This window comes from Xenopus laevis, chromosome 5L, assembly GCF_017654675.1.
Source record: "Xenopus laevis strain J_2021 chromosome 5L, Xenopus_laevis_v10.1, whole genome shotgun sequence".
Classification (NCBI taxonomy): domain Eukaryota; kingdom Metazoa; phylum Chordata; class Amphibia; order Anura; family Pipidae; genus Xenopus; species Xenopus laevis.
Window position 1 is genome coordinate 108,226,941 of NC_054379.1, and position 22,969 is coordinate 108,249,909.

The 22,969-nt window shown below is 37.8% G+C and overlaps 1 protein-coding gene across 1 annotated transcript; it reads left to right on the forward strand.

The window, feature by feature from the left end:
• Positions 1-2,682: 2,682 nt before the first annotated feature.
• On the forward strand, positions 2,683-21,293 carry chrnd.L (cholinergic receptor, nicotinic delta L homeolog). The gene is given in 12 exon segments (NM_001101797.1): positions 2,683-2,799; positions 3,417-3,562; positions 5,449-5,493; positions 6,652-6,761; positions 8,849-9,004; positions 10,238-10,353; positions 10,642-10,842; positions 10,952-11,063; positions 11,284-11,398; positions 12,979-13,189; positions 16,832-16,950; positions 20,901-21,293. Coding segments are annotated over 12 exon segments (1,566 nt in total). The 5' UTR covers positions 2,683-2,747; the 3' UTR covers positions 21,084-21,293.
• Positions 21,294-22,969: the final 1,676 nt, after the last annotated feature.

The window sequence follows — 22,969 nt, forward strand, 5'->3', positions numbered from 1 at the left end:
CCATGTTTCATGTCTTATGCCTATTTGAATGTAAGAATGCAATTTTGTGTGCAAAGTGTTTGATTCTAATGGATCAGGAGGGTATTTCTGGGACTACACTCCATCTGTCTTTGCCCTTAATGTAACACTAGGTCTGAGGGAATTAGATTTCTTGGCAAAGCCCAGCAAGCAGCCCACCTTTTCTATCATTTAGAACTTGTGGCTCTGTTTAAGTGACAAGTTTTATTGGTTCTTCAACAATACAGTATCTAACTATACACATTTTTTACACGTGGACTGTAAATTTTGTCCACTAACTCAGAAATATTTAGAGAAAATCACTCGAAAACTTGAGTCATATGATCTATAAGTGCAAAGAAGAAAATAACATAAGAATATTTTCTTAAAGGAGAACTAAACCCTTAATTAAAAAAACCCTACCCCCCAACCCTAGCCCCCCCCAGCCTAGGTGTTACCCTGGGTAAATGCCCCTTCTCAGATTCAGGGCATCAGAGTTTACAGGCACCGTCTTCTTCTCTTCGGTAATCTTTGGAATGAGATTGGTGTATCGGCGCATGCGCAGTTGAAGCAATCTTCAGCTGCTCATGCTCCGAAAGTCATGGAAATTGCCGAAGTGAAGGAAGAAGACCCAAAGATTACTGAAGTGCCGGAAGATGGCACCCATAAACTCTGATGCCCTGAATCTGCACTGAGGGGTAATTAAAGCGTTAGGGACATTTACCAGAGGTAGCAGCTAGGCTGCGGGGGAAGAGGGAGGGGGCCTATGTAGGGTAGGGGGTAGGGTTTTAGTTCTCCTTTAAAGGGATTGTTCACCTTTAAATAACTTTAAGTATGATGTAGGGAGTGATATTCTGAGACAATTTGCAATTGGTTTTCATTTTTTATTATTTGTGTTTTTTGAGTTATTTAGCTTTTTATTCGGCAGCCCTCCAGTTTGCAATTTCAGCAATCTGGTTGCTAAGGTCCAAATTACCCTAGCAACCATGCACTGATTTGAACAAGTGACTGAAATATGAATATGAGAGGCCTGAATAGAAAGACGAGTAATAAAAAGTAGCAATAACAATACATTTGTAGTCTTACAGAGCATTTGTTTTTAGATGCAGTCATTCACCACCATTTGAAAGTTGGAAAGTAGAAGGCACATAATTAAAAAATATATACAAATTAAATAATGAAGACCAATTAATAAGTTGCTTAGAATGGACCATTCCATGACATATTAAAAGGTAACTTGAAGCTGAACCACCCCTTTAATGTTATAAATAATTATGTCAATATTTAGTTATCAAAGGAAAAACTGAAAGCAGGGAGGTTCCTGGCTGCTCGTTATTTAATAACACTTCCGAAAATGTTGCTTCCTCTGTGAACCAGATGCAGCTGTTGTTTGGATAAGAGTGACAGAGCGGCTGGAGCCTCAGTGAATGAAGTATCACTCTGCCCTCGGCCATATTAACATATAAACTCTCTCCAATCACAGTCCGAGGAAGAGCAGCCCGGATGTTTAGAAATCTGCTCTCATTCTCCAAATTACTAGGCAAGGACCAGTTTATGGGTTACATGATGACAAATAGGATTAAAACAAAAACTAATGTTAATTCATCTACAAACTTATTTAAGTCCCTGTTAATGTAACTTTATACACATTGCTTATAACTCCAGATGTTACATAATTCCATATCCACCATCTCCACTGTTCCCTGTTTCTTAATTTATCATCTCCGGTTATGTATCATATTTCTTATATTATTTCTACCATGTAGCCTCTTCAACATGCCCTTCTATTTACTCTTTCTGACAAATACTATACAGTCTAACATTGATTTTAACTAATTTTACATTTCTGTCATTTTATTATTTTATTTTTAGGTCCCACCATCCCATTATAACACGTTTTTCTCTGAATATACATAACCTGCCCAACATATTTACTTTGATAAAAAACGCTAAGAAAGCTGTAATGTAATTCTGCTTCCGTAACTTATTTAATAATATTTTATGTTCATCCAGTTCCTATAATGGTAATGAAAAGCAGCAATGATAGATACTGTAACAAATATTTCCCCTGGGCTCTGGCTGAACATTAGTAGATGAAAACATAATTCTAAACACAGAAATAAATACTAGCTGTACAGTTATCTGCCCTGATTATTTTGTTGTTGTTTGGCATGTTTTCTCTATGAATGCTTTGCACTTATCCCAGGGACAAAACAAGAGTCTTTCTAACTAGTGTTAGAACTATAGATATACACTGATTGGGTGACATTTTATCTCACAGGAGGGGTATGCACATTTGTCTACGTTTGTTTATATGACCTTGAGCAACTGTTCTCCCTTTTTTTTAAGTTCTGCAAAACTGTGGCTCCTATTATTTTAAACATAATTTACAGTTCCAAAGTGACCACATTTTGTTTGCATACTGGCTTATTAAACCACATCCTGAAGAACACAGGGGTTTATATACCTCTCACAATACCCAATATTTCTACAATATGCAAGATGGTGTCAGTGGCAAGCGATTCAGGGCTAGTGTGTGACGGGCATGCCTGGCTGACGGTTGTTTGATTTGCTTTTCCTCCCAGCAGATTATTTACTCCTGTAGCATTGCACCTGTCCCTGTCTGTCTTCATTCAGCCTCAAATTTCTCTTCTAGAATCCATCCCATTCTGTTCGTTTGCAGGGGGAAGGGCAGCAATAAGCCTGAGAATACCCTGGGTGGGTGAGTGGGAGCTAAGGAACCAGCCACTATGGCTTGGATATGGATCTCCCTTCTACTGCCAATTTTAATCTATTTTCCAGGTAAGGCTTTACTATACTGTCAGATATGTATGAATATACTGTAAGATATATATACATATACTGTAAGATATATATACATGAGTGTTACCTTATGCCTCTTTCTAATTTATCTCAGTGTGAATCTCTTTCTTCCACTATCAGGTCATTCTGACACCAGAAGTTTTCCCCTAATATTACTTGTTAGTTATCTTTTCCTTCTCATCTTTCCCTGTTTGTCCTTCCCTGCTCTTCCCTAATGAGAATTGTTAAGGAAAAGTTATGTTACATGTGGTGTCATGGCTTTTCTTAGATTAACAGATACATAAACCACAAAATAAATATGTTGTAGAAACAATCTCAGCACTATATTGTCATGTGTATATGTCAGTAGGTTTTTTTGGATCTGGGTTAGATATAAGGAACCTTGAGACATTCTACCCAGTGTTGAGGTCAGTGGAGCAAACCTCAGACATGTGCCATGGCCCACACTTATACTGAACCAGGGAGGGTCAACCAGCATGCTGGAATACTGGGAGTTGCAGTTCAACACATTTAGCCTCAGGTTGAGGCTCATAAACAGATGTTTAGAATGTCATGTAGTGTAATGTTTATTAGGCTTGATGTTTTTCCACTACTAGGATGCTTTTCTGAGAGTGAAGAGGAGCGTCTGCTAAATCACATTTTTGTTGAGCGAGGGTATAGAAAGGAACTTCGGCCAGTGGAGCATACTGGTGAAACGGTGAATGTGTCTTTGGCTCTGACACTCTCTAACCTAATTTCCTTGGTATGTATGCACAAAATTTTAAAAAAGTAAGCAGGCAAAACTGCTTTACAGTGTATGTTTACTTATTATATTTATCCTTGAACAAGAATTACCAGTGTCCTATGCTGATTAAAGAAAATTTATGCCAAAATGTATACATTTATAAATGGGACATAGAGATTATATATAGTCCCCGTGGAGTAGATAATTTAAGTGCCCTATCATATTCAGTGTGGTCAGTTTTATCAGGAGCCAACTTACATGTATGTTTTGGAAGCATGGGGAGAGCATACAAATCCCAACATTGCAAGGCTGCAGTCTAGCATTATGCCACCATGGTGTCCATGATAACAACTATAGGAGAAAAGATGTTCCTGCCCATTACAGCATACAATCTAATTGAGTGTGTAATTTACACACACACAAAGAGAAAGGTAATAGGTATGAGTATTGCCAATGCTTGGGGCATTGGCCTGTAAGTGCCAATATTTAATCAGATACTTTGCAAGTGCTCCAAAAAATAGGCCTTGAGTTTAGTTTTGAAGAAGCTAAGGGAGGACTTCTTGTGGGGGAATTTTGGGATGGAACTGAAGTAGGCAAGTAGCAGAAGGATAGAAAGGGTTCAGGCTGCAGAAGACAGTGAATGTGGCTTAAAGAAAAGCATTGGGGATGGAACGGAGCATACAAAGACACAAGTGAAGATAGGAAGGTGGTTTAGTTTGTTAACTTGTGCATAAGATATATGTTATGAGAACAGTGGTATGCAGTTGTTTTTCTATGATATATGTTATGATATACTGAATATTGCCACCTTTACATACCCTGAAGTGGAAAGATGTATACTTATTAGGAATGCAGGAGAACATGCATTGACTGACCTGGGCATGTTGATGGAACTTGAATTATCAGAAACAGGACAAAGAGCTAATGTCTGGAACACAATGTGGTACCATATGTATAAAATGTCCTCAAAGAGATACTGAAACCAGAATATAACCTTTTTTATATCCATCATAACATTATTTTCGAATGCTAGTTATAACTTTGCCATAAAAGAATTTGCCCGATGCTTTTACATTCCCTATCTGATTTCCCGTGTTTGTCAATGAGGGGGCTGCCATATTTGTGCAGCAGAAATCTGTTAGCATTAGAAACTCTAACTGACAGACTGAGATGGGACAGTCAGGTTTAGGAACTTCAAGTAATAATTAGTTACAAAAGCAGAGCTATCAGCAAAAATTGATCAACGTGACCTTTATGTAACTTTTAATGTAGATTAATATTTTGAAAAGGAAATTTTTAGTGTCAGTATCACTTTAAACTTATTAAGACTTATGTGTAACACATTTGAAAATATTGTTTGTTCCATTTTATTAAAATTTCCCTGTCGCAATGTAATATTCTTAGTTAGGCTTTTATTGCATTGCTCAATTGCGCATTGCAAACCTTTAACACCTGCTCTGGAGCTTTGTTAAATATTGTGTCCATAAAAAACGGTTTGTGATTGCGAAATTTTATTACATACCCTGCGAACTTTCTCAAAAGCAGTTTGGTTGCAATCTTTGAGAGGTCTTAATCAGTCTTAATCAGTTAAAAATGGCTCAAACAGGGTCGCTATAGGGTGCAAGCATCTTTGCGAACGCTTTTTTTGCCATAATGAAGCATATAACATTCCCCTCTGACTCTTGTAGCATTTTCAGTTCTTTTATAGCTCTGTAAAACAGATATCACATTAACAAATAACTTACTTGTTCTCCAAGATGAGCTGAGGCTGCCAAACCATGTCAGGTGAAATTTTTGCCTTTACATCCCCTTTAAATAGAGTACTTGTATTTAAAATGCACAATTCAAAGGTGCTGGATGTAGAATTGATTGTCTTTTATATATCATAATATTCTGTATTGCAGAAAGAAGCTGATGAAACCCTTACCACAAACGTTTGGGTAGAACTGGTAAGTGTTTTTATAAGGTCATCTGAAATATTAAACTACTCAAAACGTACATTATTATTTATTTGAATACTATGGGGATAATATTGGCTAAGTGGGTTCATTCACCAAACTCAACTGCTCCAACTCCAGGGTTCCCACAGCAGCCTGCACCACATCAAAGTGCAATATCCAGCAGTTTAAGCTATAACAAAAATGCAGCTGCAATTTCAATGTGGGTTAAAATTGCAAGTACAATGCTGCATTGAGGGTAAAAATCACAATTTATGCTGAAATTGTACTTTGTGAGGAATCTTAAAGAGGTTGTTCACGTTTAAATTAACTTTTAGTATGATGTAGAGACTGCTATTATGAGACAGTTTGCAATTGGTTTTAATTTTGTATTATTTGTGTTTTTTGAATTAAGTTTTTATTCAGCAGCTCTCTAGTTTGCAGTATCAGCACTCTGGTTGCTAGGGTCCAAATTACCCTAACAACCATGCATTGATTTCAATAAGTGACTGGAATATGAATATGAGAGAATAGAAGGACGAGTAATAAAAAGTAGCAATAACAATACATTTGTAGCCTTACAGAGCATTTGATTTTTTAGATGACAACCATTTGAAAGCTGGAAAGAGTCAGAAAAAGAAGGCAAATAAATAAAAAAGAAATAATGAAGTCCAATTGAAAAGTTGTTTAGAACTGACCATCTATAACATACTAAAAGTTAAAGGGATTCTGTCATGATTTTTATGGTGTCATTTTTATTTCTAAATTACACTGTTTACACTGCAAATAATTCACTCTATTATATAAAATGTAATTCCTGAACCAATAAGTGTTCATGTGCTTTCAGAAAGAGCCAGTGCTGCTCTACGGAACTGCTTTCTGACAGGCTATTGTTTCTCCTACTCAATGTCACTTAAGGTGTCGCAGTGGGACCTGGATTTTTACTATTTATTAAATTTTATTATAATTAATAACGATACTTCTACTCTATTGTGTTAATTATATAGTGTAGCAGCACAGTTTCTGCATTGGCGTATCTGTTCCTACATTTATTCTGGAATTGTAACCTTACTTTATTGAGGACATAAAGTTTGGGAATAAGATAAAATTGTGATAAAATATTCACAATCTGATCCAGCACCTTACATATTACTTTTACTCTCTTCTTAGGCCTGGTATGATAAAAGGCTGGCATGGGACATGGAAACATACAATAACATTGACATTCTTAGGGTTCCACCTGACATGGTTTGGCAGCCTCAGCTCATCTTGGAGAACAAGTAAGTGAAGAAATTAGGGATGCACCGAATCCAGGATTCGGGCTTTTTCCGCAGGATTCGAATTTGGCTGAATCCTTCTGCCAGGCCGAACCGAATCCTAATTTGCATATGCAAATTAGGGACGGGAGGGAAACCGCATGACTTTTTGTCACATAACAAGGAAGTAGAAAATGTTTTCCCCTTCCCACCCCTAATTTGCATATGCAAATTAGGATTTGGTTCGGTATTCGCAGAATCTTCCGCGAAAGATGCGGGGATTCCGCCGAATCTAAAATAGTGGATTCGGTGCATCCCTAGAAGAAATGTTCATAATGGGTACATCTAATAATGTATTTACAACAGGGGTATAAATTCAAAAAATACATTTATGTATTTGTACTTTTTTCTGCAGTATATACCTGTCATATATAGAAATATAAGGACTCTTTGTCTAATAATAATGAATATCACTTGATGGAAAATTCTTGCATACCTTTCACTGATGTTTTGGATGCTTTTGGGGTATCTTTTGATGAAGAGACAGTAAATTTACTTACAGGGATATTTTTATTCTCACAGAAACTTTATGTTTAGTAATAACAATATTAGTTAGGCACCCAAAAAGAACATTGTTCTAATTTGATTATCCCCTGAAACAGACATTTATCAAAAAAACTAAGAAGCACTTAAAATGGATCTTCATTCCTGACAATTCCTGGTTAGTGGCATCACTGTTTGCATACAAGTTACTTATCTCCTAATCAAGTATATATACAGTAGTGCTGTCTATCGCAAATGATTTCTTAGGATATCCAATATAGTTTAGTTTCTTTATCTAGATTTCTAGGAATTCATATCTTCAGATGAAATACTTATTTCACTCTTATTCTAGCATACTGGATTTTAAACCATTTTATCAAATTAACCTTTGACCATTGTCTGTCCTGCTTTTTCTGCTGAATTGCTTGCAAGTTTGTCTATTGACATTATGGAACCCTGGAGCTACCATCACCCTGAATGTAGCAGGGTTCCTACAGATTATTGTGTTTATACGCAAAGCAGACTTGCTGCAAAAGTATAACATGGTAACAGCATTGTGAGCCCCAGAAGAGACACACCCCAGTTCTAAACAAAAAGTTACCTGCAACTTGCATTGGGGCATTGTACACAACTGCAACTCTTAGGGGTTTATTTATCAAAGTCCGAATTTATCTCAATATTTTCTGCTACAAACTCCAATCAAATCCGCTCGGGTTTTTTACGCTTATTGATTATTACATTTTCCCGATAATTTTCTTTGCGGGAAAAACAAATTTCACGTTTTTTTGGAATTTTCACCCGAAAACTCCGATAACTACGGGGTATTGCACGAAACCCAGCGCACATCGAAAAAATCGTTGGGACTTCTCCCATTGACTTATATGCAACCTCGACAGGTCTGAGATGCCGGATTTTCAGATTAGGACTTTTCCATCCTCTGGGTTTAATTTTACTTTGAGCTAAAAATGTATATTATTTTAAAAACGGCCCCTTTATTGGAGCTCTATGTCTGCTACAGTCCTTGTCATATTTCAAATGAGAGGTATGTCCTAACTGTCCCTGCCAGTAGGACAAGAATAGCCAATCACAGCCCTGCATTCACACATGCAAATACAAGCTTATGTTCCCTATCAGGTCAACCTAGCTGCTGATTGGTTCCTATTTTACAGTGTAGTGTCCTGAGTGTTGCTGGCTCTCCTGCACACCCTAACAAAGGAGCCAGCAGGAAGTGGAATAAATGGGTGGGGACTAGTAATGTTTTTGCAGAAATTTCCAATAAATAAATCTGAAACACTACTTTTTAAAGGACATTCCTTCTATATTTAAAGACTATAAAACATTGGCACTTTCTTGTTTTTCATAGAATATGTCTCCTTTAAAGTGCTGTCTGGGGCAAGGTTCTCACTTTACCTCATGACAATTATTCCCCTTTATTTTAATATATATTGACAATATATTGTTTGTCTTGCTTTAATACACATCACAAATACACATTTCTTCGTGATTTTCACATTATTATTCTTCATTATTGCATTGTTTGAAGCCAAATAACTTTCTTTTCTATGTAGCAACAATGGTGTCTTTGAGGTGGCTTACTACAGCAACGTCTTGATAAGCAGTGATGGCTTTATGTATTGGTTGCCCCCTGCTATATTCCAAACCTCATGCTCTATTAATGTCAACTACTTTCCATTTGACTGGCAGAACTGTTCTCTTAAGTTCAGGTAAGATACAATATTAATCTGTCTGCTTCCACTACCCCTCATCTGTCTACAAATGTAGCAAATATTACTATTGTTCTCTCGTCCCTTTCTCTTATTTACTCATACATTTCAATCTCATCCACTTTGAGATTGTATGTACACAGGATAAATTGTACACATATAAAATCTTTATGCTATATGGTTGATTAAGCATTTTGCATGAATGCACAGAAATCAGAGCATTCTGCATAATTCTAAATTAATTTTAGATTTGAAAGGTTAAAGGTACATGTAGTGATGGTCATAATTAGAGTTGGAACAGTACATGGCAACCTCAGATTCACCCAAACCAGTGAACAATTCCTTACCTTCTTGCCTTTCACTCTGCAAACAGAATCCACTTGTACAATGTGTTAGAGGGAATATGTTAGGTATGTCCATCAGAGGTGGGTATGATATTTTCTTCTTGCCCCCTTCTATAGATTAAGGCTGTATTAGGAATGCATTATTTCTGTTAAAGAGGCTGCATTAATAAAAATATGAGGCACAATTGCAGCAGTGTGGCTGCAATTAAACTGAAATTATGATGAAAATCATAGTTAAAATAAATGCAGATTTGATTATGGAATTGCACTTTGCACACTGCACTTCTGCTCATTAAAGGGCACGTCAACCCCAAAATAAAAATGTGCCTAATAAAAAAAAAACATAATTCTAGCTGCCTTGTCTTACATGGTTTCAAAAGTCTAAACCATCAGAGCAGAGTATAGAAAGGGACAGACAAACACAGCTTTCGGTAGCAATACATATACAAATACTTAAAAACATAAACAAAATTGTCATTAATGTATATTAGAACGTTGCTTAGAATTCCATTAACATTCCCTTTATTGGGCTCTAAACACTAGGCTCGTGCATGATGCCAAGCAACATTCTTCCTACTTTTTACAAATTGCCCTTTTTATTATTGTTCAGAATAATATCCTTTCAAAGGCCAGCAGCAGTCATCTGGTTTAAGGAGTCTAACGCTGTCATTCAGTAGTGCTTTTAACAATCAAATAATTGTGATTTCAAACAAAGACTGTTACCAAAGCTCAGCAAAGTGAGTGGGCACTGTGGGCCAACACTGCAGTCCCTATATCACAGATACAGTGCAACAGTAAACTATATAAGAAATAGCAGTGAGCTGAGTAAAAAAAGTAATTACAATATATACTAAAATGCATGTTCTTTGTTATACTTTTGCTGTTTCAGTTCCTTGACTTACAATGCAAAAGAAATAAACTTACAGCTCAGACAGGACCTTGATGAAGCCTCTCAAAGATACTATCCAGTGGAGTGGATCATTATTGATCCTGAAGGGTTCACAGGTAAAGATGCTACTGAGTATCAGATATAAGTAATGTATTGTAATGTATGTTCATGCTGTTTAACACCTCTATAAATAATCCCAATTGTATTTATTTAAGGGGAACTAAACTAAGGAGTTCTAGAGTGTTGCCCTAAGATACTAAACAATTCAATTTACACAAACATTCTCTTGAACATGGGAGTTCCCTTGTTTTACATGGAAAAAAATAATTCTTTGTCATTGTGCCATCCTGTGAGTTTTTATTTTTTTGTTTTCAATTGACTTTTCATTTCAATTCTTTTTGCAGAAAATGGTGAATGGGAGATAGTCCATATCCCAGCCAAGAAGAATATAGATAGAAGTTTGTCTCCTGAGAGCACCAAGTACCAGGACATAACGTTTTATCTGATAATAGAACGCAAACCCCTCTTCTATATAATTAACATCCTGGCACCTTGTGTGCTTATTGCACTAATGGCTAATCTTGTCTTCTACCTGCCAGCTGACAGTAAGTCTTCCATAAGGGCACGCCACTTAATTCAATTCACGACAGAGGCAAGGGGAAGAAAATATTGCTACTAGTATTCAGAATGGCAAGTAATAGCACTTTTTTGTAGGTGGGGAGAAGATGACCTTGGCAATATCTGTCCTCCTGGCCCAGTCTGTCTTCCTTTTGCTGATCTCACAGCGTCTTCCAGAGACTTCTTTTGCCATTCCACTCATTAGCAAGTGAGTCTTTGTTCATGAGTAAAAGGCAACAAAGAAAGATAACACATTTGTGACAATAAATTATAGCCCATACTAAGTAAAGGATGCTTTTCCTGCATATCTGTCATATTTCCTACACACAAACTTTAGGTAACCAAATTAACCTCATAGCAGCCCTGACAACAGACATTTTAAAAGGAAACCATTGCAGAAAATACAATGAATCTTCTTTTCATTTTAGGTATCTCATGTTTATCATGGTCCTAGTGACGATTGTGGTTGTAAGCTGTGTCATTGTGTTGAACTTACACTTCAGGACACCCAGTACACATGCAATATCTGAGCGGATGAAGGAGGTGAGCCAAGAGAGCTAACAAGTTGCTGTTTCTGTATGATTTCATTCAATGTGTGCCTTGTATATTGCTTTTAGTTTTCTTCATGTTTAAACATTAATTTATTGTTATTGTTAGCTGATTTTTTTGGTCTATGGATTAGCTTTTCTTCTGTTCTTTTCTTTTATTTCAATCAATTAGTACGCTATGTGAGGCCAGTCCAGGACTCTGTTAGGACAGTAGCTAATTAATATGTTATACAATCTAGGGGTGCAACTCACCCTTTTCATTACCCTGGTGGGTGGTGTTTAATATCTCTGCATATTCAGATAGGATTCCATTTGCAACTGGGTGGTTGCATAAAGCTTTTATCCAGTGGAACTTTTTAGGCCCTAGGACCAAATGTTCTAAACAGGTAAATAAAAAGTATGGGACCAAAGTCTCATCATAAGCGATGGTCGAATCTGTCATGAAACATTTTTCACACGATTTTGACACGAGCGACAATTTTTACACAAATTACTATGCAAGGGGGTTATTTACTAAACCTCAATTTTTTCTGGTTGGGCTTTTTGGGACAAAAACTGTAATGTTTAGTGGAAAAAAAAACTTTATTATACCCCTATGCAATAAAAAACCTGAATCCAAAAACCTGGCATATCAAGCCTGTTGAGGTCGTGTATAAGTCAATGGCAGATGCCCCTATCCCAATTTGAAGAGATCATGGTTTGCACTGGGTTTAGCCTGATAATTTGAAAAGGTCAGGATTTTCGGGCTATAACCCGAAAAAATAGAACGATTCGGGAGTAAAGTCTGAAAAATTCATACAATTCAAGTTTTTGCTCAATTTTATTGAGGTTTTTGCCAACCCGACTTTTTTCAATTATTTTATAGATAAATAAGGTAGAACCGTTGCTGGGATTTTGGTTGAGCTTTGCTTTATAAAAAAATTATATAAATTTGGATTTTAGTAAATAACCCCCTAAATGTTAATTTTCATTTGAACTACCCCTTAAAGGCAGCAGTATATGAAGTGGGTATGGCCAAAACTATCATTTGAACTCTTGTGAGGCTCACTCTATAGGGATCGTTTGTTATGTGCAGCGCAGGGTGCAAAGTATAAACAAAGGGTGCAATCTGCCGTATAGCAGACAATAAAACAAGGTTGCTTAGCACCAGTAGGTGCTGTGATCGCATCAGTTTATTTCTGCAAAATGCAAAGTGCAGCCAGACCCCATAAGTAAATGTTTTTTAGCTGAGGACTAAGGGGTGTAATTTAGAGCCACTTGGTGCTCTTGCATTTGTGTCTGAAGTGTCAGTGTAATTTTGGAAATGCAGAGTGCTAAATATGGTGATTATGTTAAGGTTGAAAAGGTTTGAGAAACCCTGCTATTGGGAATATAGAGTATACTTGTCAATATCCAGCAGGAAACAAAATTCCTAACAGCTATAATAAGTCTTTGTCGAGATGCTTGTGTCCTGTTGCAGGATCAGCAGTTTAATCAATGTATTTAGATATTAAATTATTTTTAAAGTGCTTTGCCCATTCTGTTATTAACTTACTAGTTTCCCTGAACTTCTTTATTTGGATATTCTATTTTCAGATCTTTCTTAACAAACTGCCCCGCATTCTGCACATGTCTCAGCCAGCAGAACCAGAACCCGAACCTTGGAGTGGAGTCCTTTTAAGGCGAAGTAGTTCAGTGGGTTACATTGTAAAGGCAGAGGAATATTACAGTGTCAAGTCCAGGAGCGAACTCATGTTTGAAAAGCAATCAGAACGCCATGGTTTAACCAGTCGAGCCACTCCTGCACGTAAGGACAATATTTTTATATAACAAGCACTACAAAATCACTTCATTTGCAGGAGTTTCAATGATCCATACTTATGAGCCATCATTTATGAGCTTTGAGAATTGTTGGTGTCCAATCCAAGCTGATTGTGTGTTTTAATTAGGTAACCTTTGAGTGGCAAAGGTCAATAGAGAAATGGGTTGGTTATGAGTTAATTATTACTGTCAGCTGTCAATCTGGATATTTCACTCTATCCAAGAGTGTTTGGTGATCTTCTGTTCCACAAAAGGACTAGAAATCTATCCTGGGTAATGATAAAGGTTTACTGTCACAGGGAAAACATGTTTTTTTTTCAAAACTCACCAGTTAATAGTGCTGCTCCAGCAGAATTCTGCACTGAAATAGATTTTTTTATTTCAATCAATTAGTACGCTATGTGAGGCAAGTCCAGGACTCTGTTAGGACAGTAGCTAATTAATATGTTATACAATCTAGGGGTGCAACTCACCCTTTTCATTACCCTGGTGGGTGGTGTTTAATATCTCTGCATATTCAGATAGGATTCCATTTGCAACTGGGTGGTTGCATAAAGCTTTTATCCAGTGGAACTTTTTAGGCCCTAGGACCAAATGTTCTAAACAGGTAAATAAAAAGTATGGGACCAAAGTCTCATCATAAGGATGGACGAATCTGTCATGAAACATTTTTCACACGATTTTGATTTTTGATTTTTTCAAAAGAACAAATAGATTTTTTATATTTAATTTTGAAATTTGGCATGGGGCTAAACATATTGTCAGTTCCCCAGGTGCCCTCAGGTCATGTGACTTCAGTTACTCTTTACTGCTGCACTCCAAGTTGGAGTGATATCACCGCCTCCCTTCCCTCTCCAGCAGCCCATCAACAGAACAATGGGTAACTAACCAGATAGCAGCGATCTGAGACCTCTGCTGAAGGATTTGTTTGTATTGCTCCCTAAAACCCCTGTTTTTTATTCCATAGCACACAACCCTGTTACTACCAGCACCCTATCAAATGGTGAAGTCAAGGCCAAGGCAGATATCTTAGTCTATGTTTCCCCTCACAACTTAGAAAGGTCCTGTTCATAATCATGCAGGCATTTAAAATCTAATCTTCCAGCTCCCTTATGAAATCTGCCCAACAAAAGTGCCAGCCCAGACATATTTCAGACCTCATTGGGTTACAAAAGGCTTTATAAAAAGAGCAAATCCACTCAACGTCCTGAAACCTTTAAAATCTCATGTAACATGGATGTTAAACAGATGAGTGGACCAATAAGAAGCCATGCTAGAATCACAGAAACCTAAACCCACAGCCAATTACTACTCTTATTTTGTGAGCAGACTAGGTGCCTTTTATCTATTGAGTCAAGCACTTGCTACTCAGCAGCCTTACCCTTTGTGCCCCAAATGTAACTCTTTCTTTGCGCACAATAAGGTTTTTAGTTACTATGAAGCAAAACATGGTTATACTATGATCCTCTTGCTCAGCTTGGCCCTCACAATGCAGGGTGCAGTGTTGTTGTACTAATACTCTCACCCTGTAAAATCAGATTATTAGGATACCAGTTGCCAGTTGCCCTTAAAGTGATACTGTCATGGGAAAAAAAAATCTTTTCAAAATCAATCAGTTAATAGTGCTGCTCCAGCAGAATTCTGCACTGAAATCCATTTCTCAAAAGAGAAAACAGATTTTTTTATATTCAATTTTGAAATCTGACATGGTGCTAGACATTTTGTAAATTTCCCAGCTGCCCCTGGTCATGTGACTTGTGCCTGCACTTTAGGAGAGAAATGCTTTCTGGCAGGCTGCTGTTTTTCCTTCTCAATGTAACTGAATGTGTCTCAGTGGGACATGGGTTTTTACTATTGAGTGCTGTTCTTAGATCTACCAGGCAGCTGTTATCTTGTGTTAGGGAGCTGTTACCTGGTTACCTTCCCATTGGTCTTTTGTTTGGCTGCTGGGGGGCAAAGGGAGGGGGGTGATATCACTCCAAATTGCAGTACAGCAGTAAAGAGTGATTGAAGTTTATCAGAGCACAAGTCACGACTTGGGGCAGCTGGGAAATTGACAAAATGTCTAGCCCCATGTCAGATTTCAAAATTGAATATAAAAAAAACTGTTTGCTCTTTTGAGAAATGGATTTCAGTGCAGAATTCTGCTGGAGCAGCACTATTAACTGATTCATTTTGAAAACATTTTTTTCCCATGACAGTATCCCTTTAACCATTAAACAAAGGATTTTTTAACAACAGAATAGAACTCATGTAGTAAAATGTGGTAATAAAGGTAGATTTGTTGCAGTAATATTCATTAACAGAGCAGACTACACTAGCAACGCTGTGGAGATGGAAGCGGCACATTTCAAATTCAATTTGTGGAGACAGATCATCTCCAGTGGAAACCTCAGGGATAAGCTTCTAGCCAGGCTCGGATTTGTGGAAAGGCCACAAAGGCCCGGGCCTAGGGTGGTAGAATTTTAGGGGGCGGCATGCTGCCCAACCACACCCACATTGGTTCGGAAGCACTGGGGATTCACAATAGATACAATAGTTTTAAAAATTTCCTGTGCGCCAATCGACAGTACTCCGGACCTGATGCTGAATATTTGTACACAAAGGAAGGGGAGGTAATGGGGGTGATGAATGACAGCGGGCCTAGGGTGACTGTTATGTAAATCTGGCACTGCTTCTAGCCAGAATCCCTGTATAAACCGTGGCCCCTTCACTTTCAGGCAGAGTATCGTCTGAGAGAGCTATCTTTGATCCATCAATCATGGCTGTTCATTGCTGCTCTTTCTAGGTCATCTGTTTTCTAACACTCCTAGTTTGTACTAAAAGTCCCTGTTCCCTGACTTTCACTAAGGGCTTGGATCCTATAGGACACTCTTTTTTACTGGGGCCTGGTGTTCCATGATGTCCAGCGGAAAGACAGAAAGGTAGAAGATTATATGGGGGTACAGAAGGAAGTAGATACTGCAACTATTGGCCTACTGAAAAAAGTTATGCTAATACTGTAGACTTATCTGTGAATATATAAAACATCTGTCCCGTTTCGCCGAAAAATTTGAGAAACAGCAAAAAGAATTTTTGACATGAGTGACAATTTTTATACGCTCGACTATTTTGTCCAAATACATTAAAGTCAATGGGTGTCCAAATAAATTTGACGCTCGTTAGTTTTTATGCGTGCGACAATTTTTCTACGCAACAATTTTTTTTTGACGCAACAGATTTTTCTCTGAAGTTTCGCAAATTTATTCTCAGGCGGCGAAACGTGGAAATTCACCACAAATCCCTGCCTGGCAAATTTATTCACCCATTACTAATGCTGAGGATAGTATATCTAAAGGGAAACTAATATTATTATAATAAGTTTTTCCTGTTCGTCTTCAGAGTTCATAAACTGTTGTAGTAAGACTTGTTGCTAGCTTTTGCTGAGGAACACGTGTTTCTTTTCTGTCACTGTACAGTCTTTGAAGCTGCACCAGTGGTACATCAAGTCAGATTTAGGTGAATTGTGAAAACTGAGGTGGAATTCGACATAAACTGAAAAATGGCATATAGATAAAATGAGTGTAAATATAATGACTTAAAATATTAGCCAATATTAAAAGTATTTAATCTTTTACCTTGTTTCCAGGAGTGAATCCACTGAATGCAAACAACTCACAGGACCAACTTTATGGAGAGATAAAACCAGCTATTGATGGAGCAAATTTTATTGTCAAACACATAAGGGATAAGAATGATTATAATGAGGTGGGTAAAATTTGACATCATCAGGATGAAAGCTGAGTGTTAGTTAAATCTAACCAGTAGGCCTTTCACTTGAAGTCATATTTACACTAAAGGGCAAATTCACTAACCTCCGTAAATTCGCCAGCGACGGCTTCGCTCACATTGCAACATTTCGCCAGGCGTAGATTCGCCAGGACAATGCTAATTCACTAAAATCCGAAATTGTGTCCAGGGCACTGAACTCTGGGGAAGTTGCACTAAAGTTACTGTGCCATGCCAAGCAAAGTTGCGATAGCGTTGCCTAATTTGCATGCGGCGGGAAGTTAAAGTTGAATGGACGTATATGTTGCAGCAAATACATTACACTACACAAGGCCAGGGAAACCTCAATAAAATAAAATAGAGTTGTTATATTGCCCTACACATGTGCCCAGTGTATAGTTTATGTGCCATCTGGTAGGAAATGTATGGGGGAGCCCGGGTACCCGAAAAATATTTTACGGACTTTTGCAGCCTATCACCCTGAAAAAAGTAAAAGACGTCAGTGTTTTTTGGGACTTAAAACATTTTTCAACTAAAAATTGAAGAGCTGGCGGTGGCAAGTCTGGCTAGAGTGAAAGTTCACCCTTTGATTAATACACCTTTAAAAGTCCCATAGAAATTAATGGAGAGAGGCAGAATTTCACTCAAGCGGACTGTGGTGATCTCTAAATTCACTCTTTGATAAATATACCCCAATAGCTTTTGAGTACTTCTAGATAAATGACATGCTTTATTATACAAGTGTTTATTTTTAGTGGTGCTTGCGAAGCAAAGCATCACTACTGTTATCTTGCAAACTTATTAGTGGTGCTTGCGAAGCAAAGCATCACTACTGTTATCTTGCAAACTTATTTTTATTCTTCTTCCGTATGAAAGTTTGGCGCGTAACTAGTCCCGCACCGTTTGTCCTAGACCCATGATTGAGGTGTCAAATCGTGCGGCTTAATCGGGAATGGGGTGGTATGACTTTTCTAAGGGGTGGGTGGTTAATTGCCCCTTGCGGGGGCAATTAACCACCCCGAAAAGTCCCATAGATTAACATTGAGGCCAACTTTTGACGGATTCTAGCGCAGAGAGGGAATCTTGTAGAAACGTTAAATTTACCACATTTGAAGAGGTTTGCGACCTGTGTCAGATGATACCCCACACGAGGGTATAAGTTTTACCCCCGGGGCAGGAGAGGTCCCCAAATTTGCCCCATTGACTTATAATGGGGAATTTATCGAATAACTAGTTTGTCGCAGACCCATGAATGAGGTGTCAAACCGTTCAGCTTATTCGGGAATGGGGTGTTGTGACTTTTCTGTCCTATTTTGGGGACCCAATGAGAAAATGTAAACAGCTGTAATTCTCACAGTAATAAAGCCAGAGCTCCCAAACTTGGCACCGTGGGTCACTGGTTGACTGCAGCCAAAATTTACAAAAAGTGGGCGGAGTCTATAACAGCCAATCAAATTTCAGCCATTCAATTAAATAGGAAAATTTTAAACTGCTGCCGCTCTTAGACGGTTAATGGCAGCCTCCTCAAAGTTGGCACAGTTGGTCACTGGGGGACTGGGATTAAAATTAAGAAAAGTGGGTGGAGCCAAAACCAACCAATCAGATTTCTTTGATTGGTTTTAATGGGAAAAATTAAGAAGGCTGCCATTCTCTCAGTATTGATGTCAGGGACCTTGAATATCACAAATGTGGTCGCTGGGGGTTTCCACTTCAAGTTTAGAAAAAGTGGGCGGAGCCACCAACAACCAATCAAATTTCATTCATTGATTTTCAATAGAAAAAAATAGAAATGCTGCCATTTTTACACATTAAATGACAGCATTCCCAAACTTTGGTATGTTAGTCACTGAGTGACTGTGGTTCACAATTAGGAAAAAAAGGGGCGGGGCAACAACAGCCAATCAGATTTGGGCCTGAGTTTTGCCACGGCAAGCACCACTCACATTTTCTTCAGGAAATGTACCTCTCTAGTTTGTCTATGTTGTGCTAAAAAAAAACGAATAGACGTAATTGTTATGTAAATATGTATTTACATTTTTCCTATTATACATGAGGCTAATATCGCCTTCTCAAAAAGTATTTATCTTATACATGGGAGCCCAAACATCCCTAAAATGGAGACAGGGTCAAGTGCTGTGGTAAATTGGCAGAAGAGTGGAGTGTCAGTTCAAAGAAGAGCAGAGAGATCTATAGTTAGAAACAAGCCACAGAAATTCTTATGCCAAAGGTCAGGGATAATGGGGGGAATCATGAGCTAAAAGGCAATCAGAAAGTGGCAGCTAAGTTGTGTGAGTGATAGGATGGACAGAGCCATGAGCACACTATATACAAATAAGATTTTGATTGTATTTATGATCTGTGTTATCTGGAATTTTTTTTCAATAAGAAGTTTAAGAACAGGGGTGTAACTAGATGTTACTAGGCCCCGCACAGAAAATGCCATCTGGGGCCCAACAGTAGTAAGTTGACCCAGTCTGCCAAGATATTGTCAGGGAGCCGGGAGCTCCCTCCAGGGAGGTAGTCTGGATCAAGGAGGAAGCCCTCTTGAGGGAGCAAGGTCGCGCTATCCAAAGGGTTAAGCAAGCGGATGGTCAGAGTCCAGGCAAGAGTTCAGTGGCAGGCAGATCAGGATCAAATAACAAGAGCCCAGGCAGAGGGTCAAAACCAAGGCAGGAGCAGGAATCAGGCGCCGCTACCCACGTGGCGGCCATGGGCGCCGCCATTTTGGGAGCGACGCCGGCGGAGGAGGACATGCCGCCTGGAGCTCCTGGGACTGCTCCGGGCTGCGATCGTGACAGTTATATTAAACTTGCTCATTAATTTGGACCCTCTACATTTCTGGGTCCCTCTGCTACTGTAGGATCTGTATTTACATCTCTGTTTAAGAAGCCTAAAAGAATAGTTTTGGCAATTATCAATAATATGTATGTAAAGCTCTGTACTACATAATCACCTACCCTTTGCATTGATCTGTGTCTTTGTGCACATCAAGGTACATATGGAAAGTGTTGAGTTAAAGCTATAGGTAAACCAATCAGAAATAAATCAGGCAAGCTAGAATTCTGTAGGATCGTGACCCATCTGGCATGAATATGTGCAGTCTATTTATGTACAGACCTGTGGGTGTCGGTTTAGCAGTCTGAGATATCAGCATTCTGTGGCCCATAGAGAATGAAAGGCATTCTAAGTGGGACTTTTCTACGTACACGAAGGGCACGTATACACCCTGCTTTACTTATAGCTGTGAAGAATCTCAAATACAGACTTTTAGAAATAAGGTGAGCCAATGTCCACAGAAACATTCGCCAAACGTAATCCTTTATTACCAGATATAACACTAAGCTGCATTCACTAATAAATGGCGACACCTGAATTTGCATTAGTAAATCTACTACAGGTATGTGACCTATTATCCAGAATGCTTGGGACCTGGTGTGTTCCGTATAACGGATCATTCCGTAATTTAAATCTACTAGAAAATCATGTAAACATTAAATAAACCTAATATAATGGTTTTACATCCAATAAGGATTAATTATATCTTAGTTTGGATCAAGTACAATGTACTGTTTAATTATTATAGAGAAAAAGGAAATCATTTTTCAAAATTTGGATTATTTGGATAAAATGGAGTCTATGGGAGACAGCCATTCCGTAATTCGGAGCATTCTGGATAATGGGTTTCCGAATAACGGATCCCATACCTGTACTATATTTTTTGTGTGTGTTTGGAAAATTTGCATGCTATAGTTCTATAGAAAGCGATCTCATATGGCCACAGTTTATTTTAAGTTAAGTGCTAAAGCCATCGTTTTCTGCGCTGTGCTTTATTTTTTGTAGGGCCTTATTGATAAAGAAACTCTGGCCACTATTTTGCATAACCTATCCTTTACCCATAATTGTTTTTCTATTCTTCTTTATCCCTTTAGGAAAAGGACAACTGGTATCGCATTGCTCGGACTGTTGACCGTTTGTGCCTCTTCCTTGTGACCCCTGTAATGATCATTGGGACTCTGTGGATATTTTTGGGAGGTGCTTATAACCTACCCCCTTCTCTTCCATTCCCTGGTGACCCCTTTATTTACACCAAAGAACACAGAAGACTGATATAGGAACAATCAGTAAGAGTGGGAACAGATCTTCAGGAAGTACGCAATGCACCTTCAGGGCCAACCAGTTTGGATACTGGAGCAAAGGATCATAAAAGTGTTCTAATACAAACTCATATAGTGCCATTTTTGACACTGCAATATTTCTTCAGAATTAGCTTTATAAAGTGTTGTTTTTAATGTATGAATCCAGTAAATGGCATAAATGTGTTCAAAAATATCTGTGTCATTTTTTTTTGCTGCTGAATATGTTGGAGCTCTAAAAAGATACATGCTAATTATAATAATAGCTCTTAAAATGTTATAGATATGCTATAAAATGGCATATACTTAGGAACTTTTCAGATGATCTTATTTTATTTCAAACGTTTTTTGAATGTATCATCTTTTTCTGCTCCTTTGCAGCTTCTGAATGGGGGCCACATAGTTGTAAAATTATTGCTATGTGAGGCTACAGTTTCATTGGTATTGTTACTTTTTACTTTAGGCTCTCTCCTATTCATATTTCAATCACTTATTCGATGCACTGCCTGGTTGCTAGGGTAAATTGGACCCGAGCAACCAGATAGCTGCTGAAATTCCATATTGCAGGAACAATATTGCTGAACAAACCACAAATACATCTGTCTACATCATAATAAATGCTAATTCAATTTAATTTAAAACTACCACTTTAAGAAATAAGGGCAATTATTATAATAATAAAACCTGACTTAAAAAATCATGAATATTTTGGAATTTATTAAACCCGAGGATGGAAAAGTCTGAATTTGAAAATCCAGCATCTCAGACCTGTAGAGATTGCATATAAATCAATGGGAGAAGTCCCAATGAGTTTTTGATGTGCGCTGGGTTTTGGGCAATACCCTGAAGTTTTCTGAGTTTTTGGGTGAAAATTACAAAAAAATTGAAAATCGGATGAAAATCGGATAAAAGTCCCGCAAAGCAAATTTTCTGGAAAATGTAATAATAAATATGCGTTAAAAACCCGAGTAGATTTGATCTGAGTTTGTAGCAGAAAATATTTAGATAAATTCGGAAGTTGATAAATAACCCTCTTTAATAATAATCACCCCCACCTCTTTTGCCACTAAAAGTAATAAAATAATACATATTTATAAGCAAGGTCAACATTTACTTTTGAATATCTGATACTGTAGATGGCCTGGCACTTTTCACTCACAAGGAATGTAATCATAGGCTATCTCAGAATATCACTCTCTACATCATACTAAATGTTTAATAAAAGGTGCACAACCCCTTTAAAAGTCAAATGTATATTCATTTAGCCAGCCCTCTGTTATCCCTATCATTTTTATACAGTGTTAACATGCTATCACTACTATACACTGAAGATGGTAATATGCATAAATGATGCTTATAAACCCTTTTTACCCTTATCCACAACAATCCAGCCATGCCCTTTAGGTGTATGGGTTTGATAATCTTGGCAACCAAAGCACTATGCTGGTCAGCCTGTTTTACCAAGTTATCCCCATAAGTATTGTTACTATAAAGTGGTGGGGCCTCATTACATGGTCTTAGCCTTTCTCTCCAAGCACTGCAAGAGATATAGATCTTAACAGAGGTTTAATGGCTTCTTTTGTAAGATGAACCCTCACACACACATACAGCTTCCTACATATCTCTGTGAGAGACAGCTTTAGAATGTATCTAGATTATTTTTTCAGTGTACAGACGCACAGGTGGCTGTACTAGAATTACTCATCTATTTAATAATCCACCTGTTCTCCAATAAATGTGCCACAAAAACCTGCAATGTCAAATGAGAAAAATCATGTGCAGCTGCAGTGTACAGCCTACAGTACATTGGCATACATGTACCACATCTCAAATGATTTGATCATGTGATATTTTGTATATAGTTT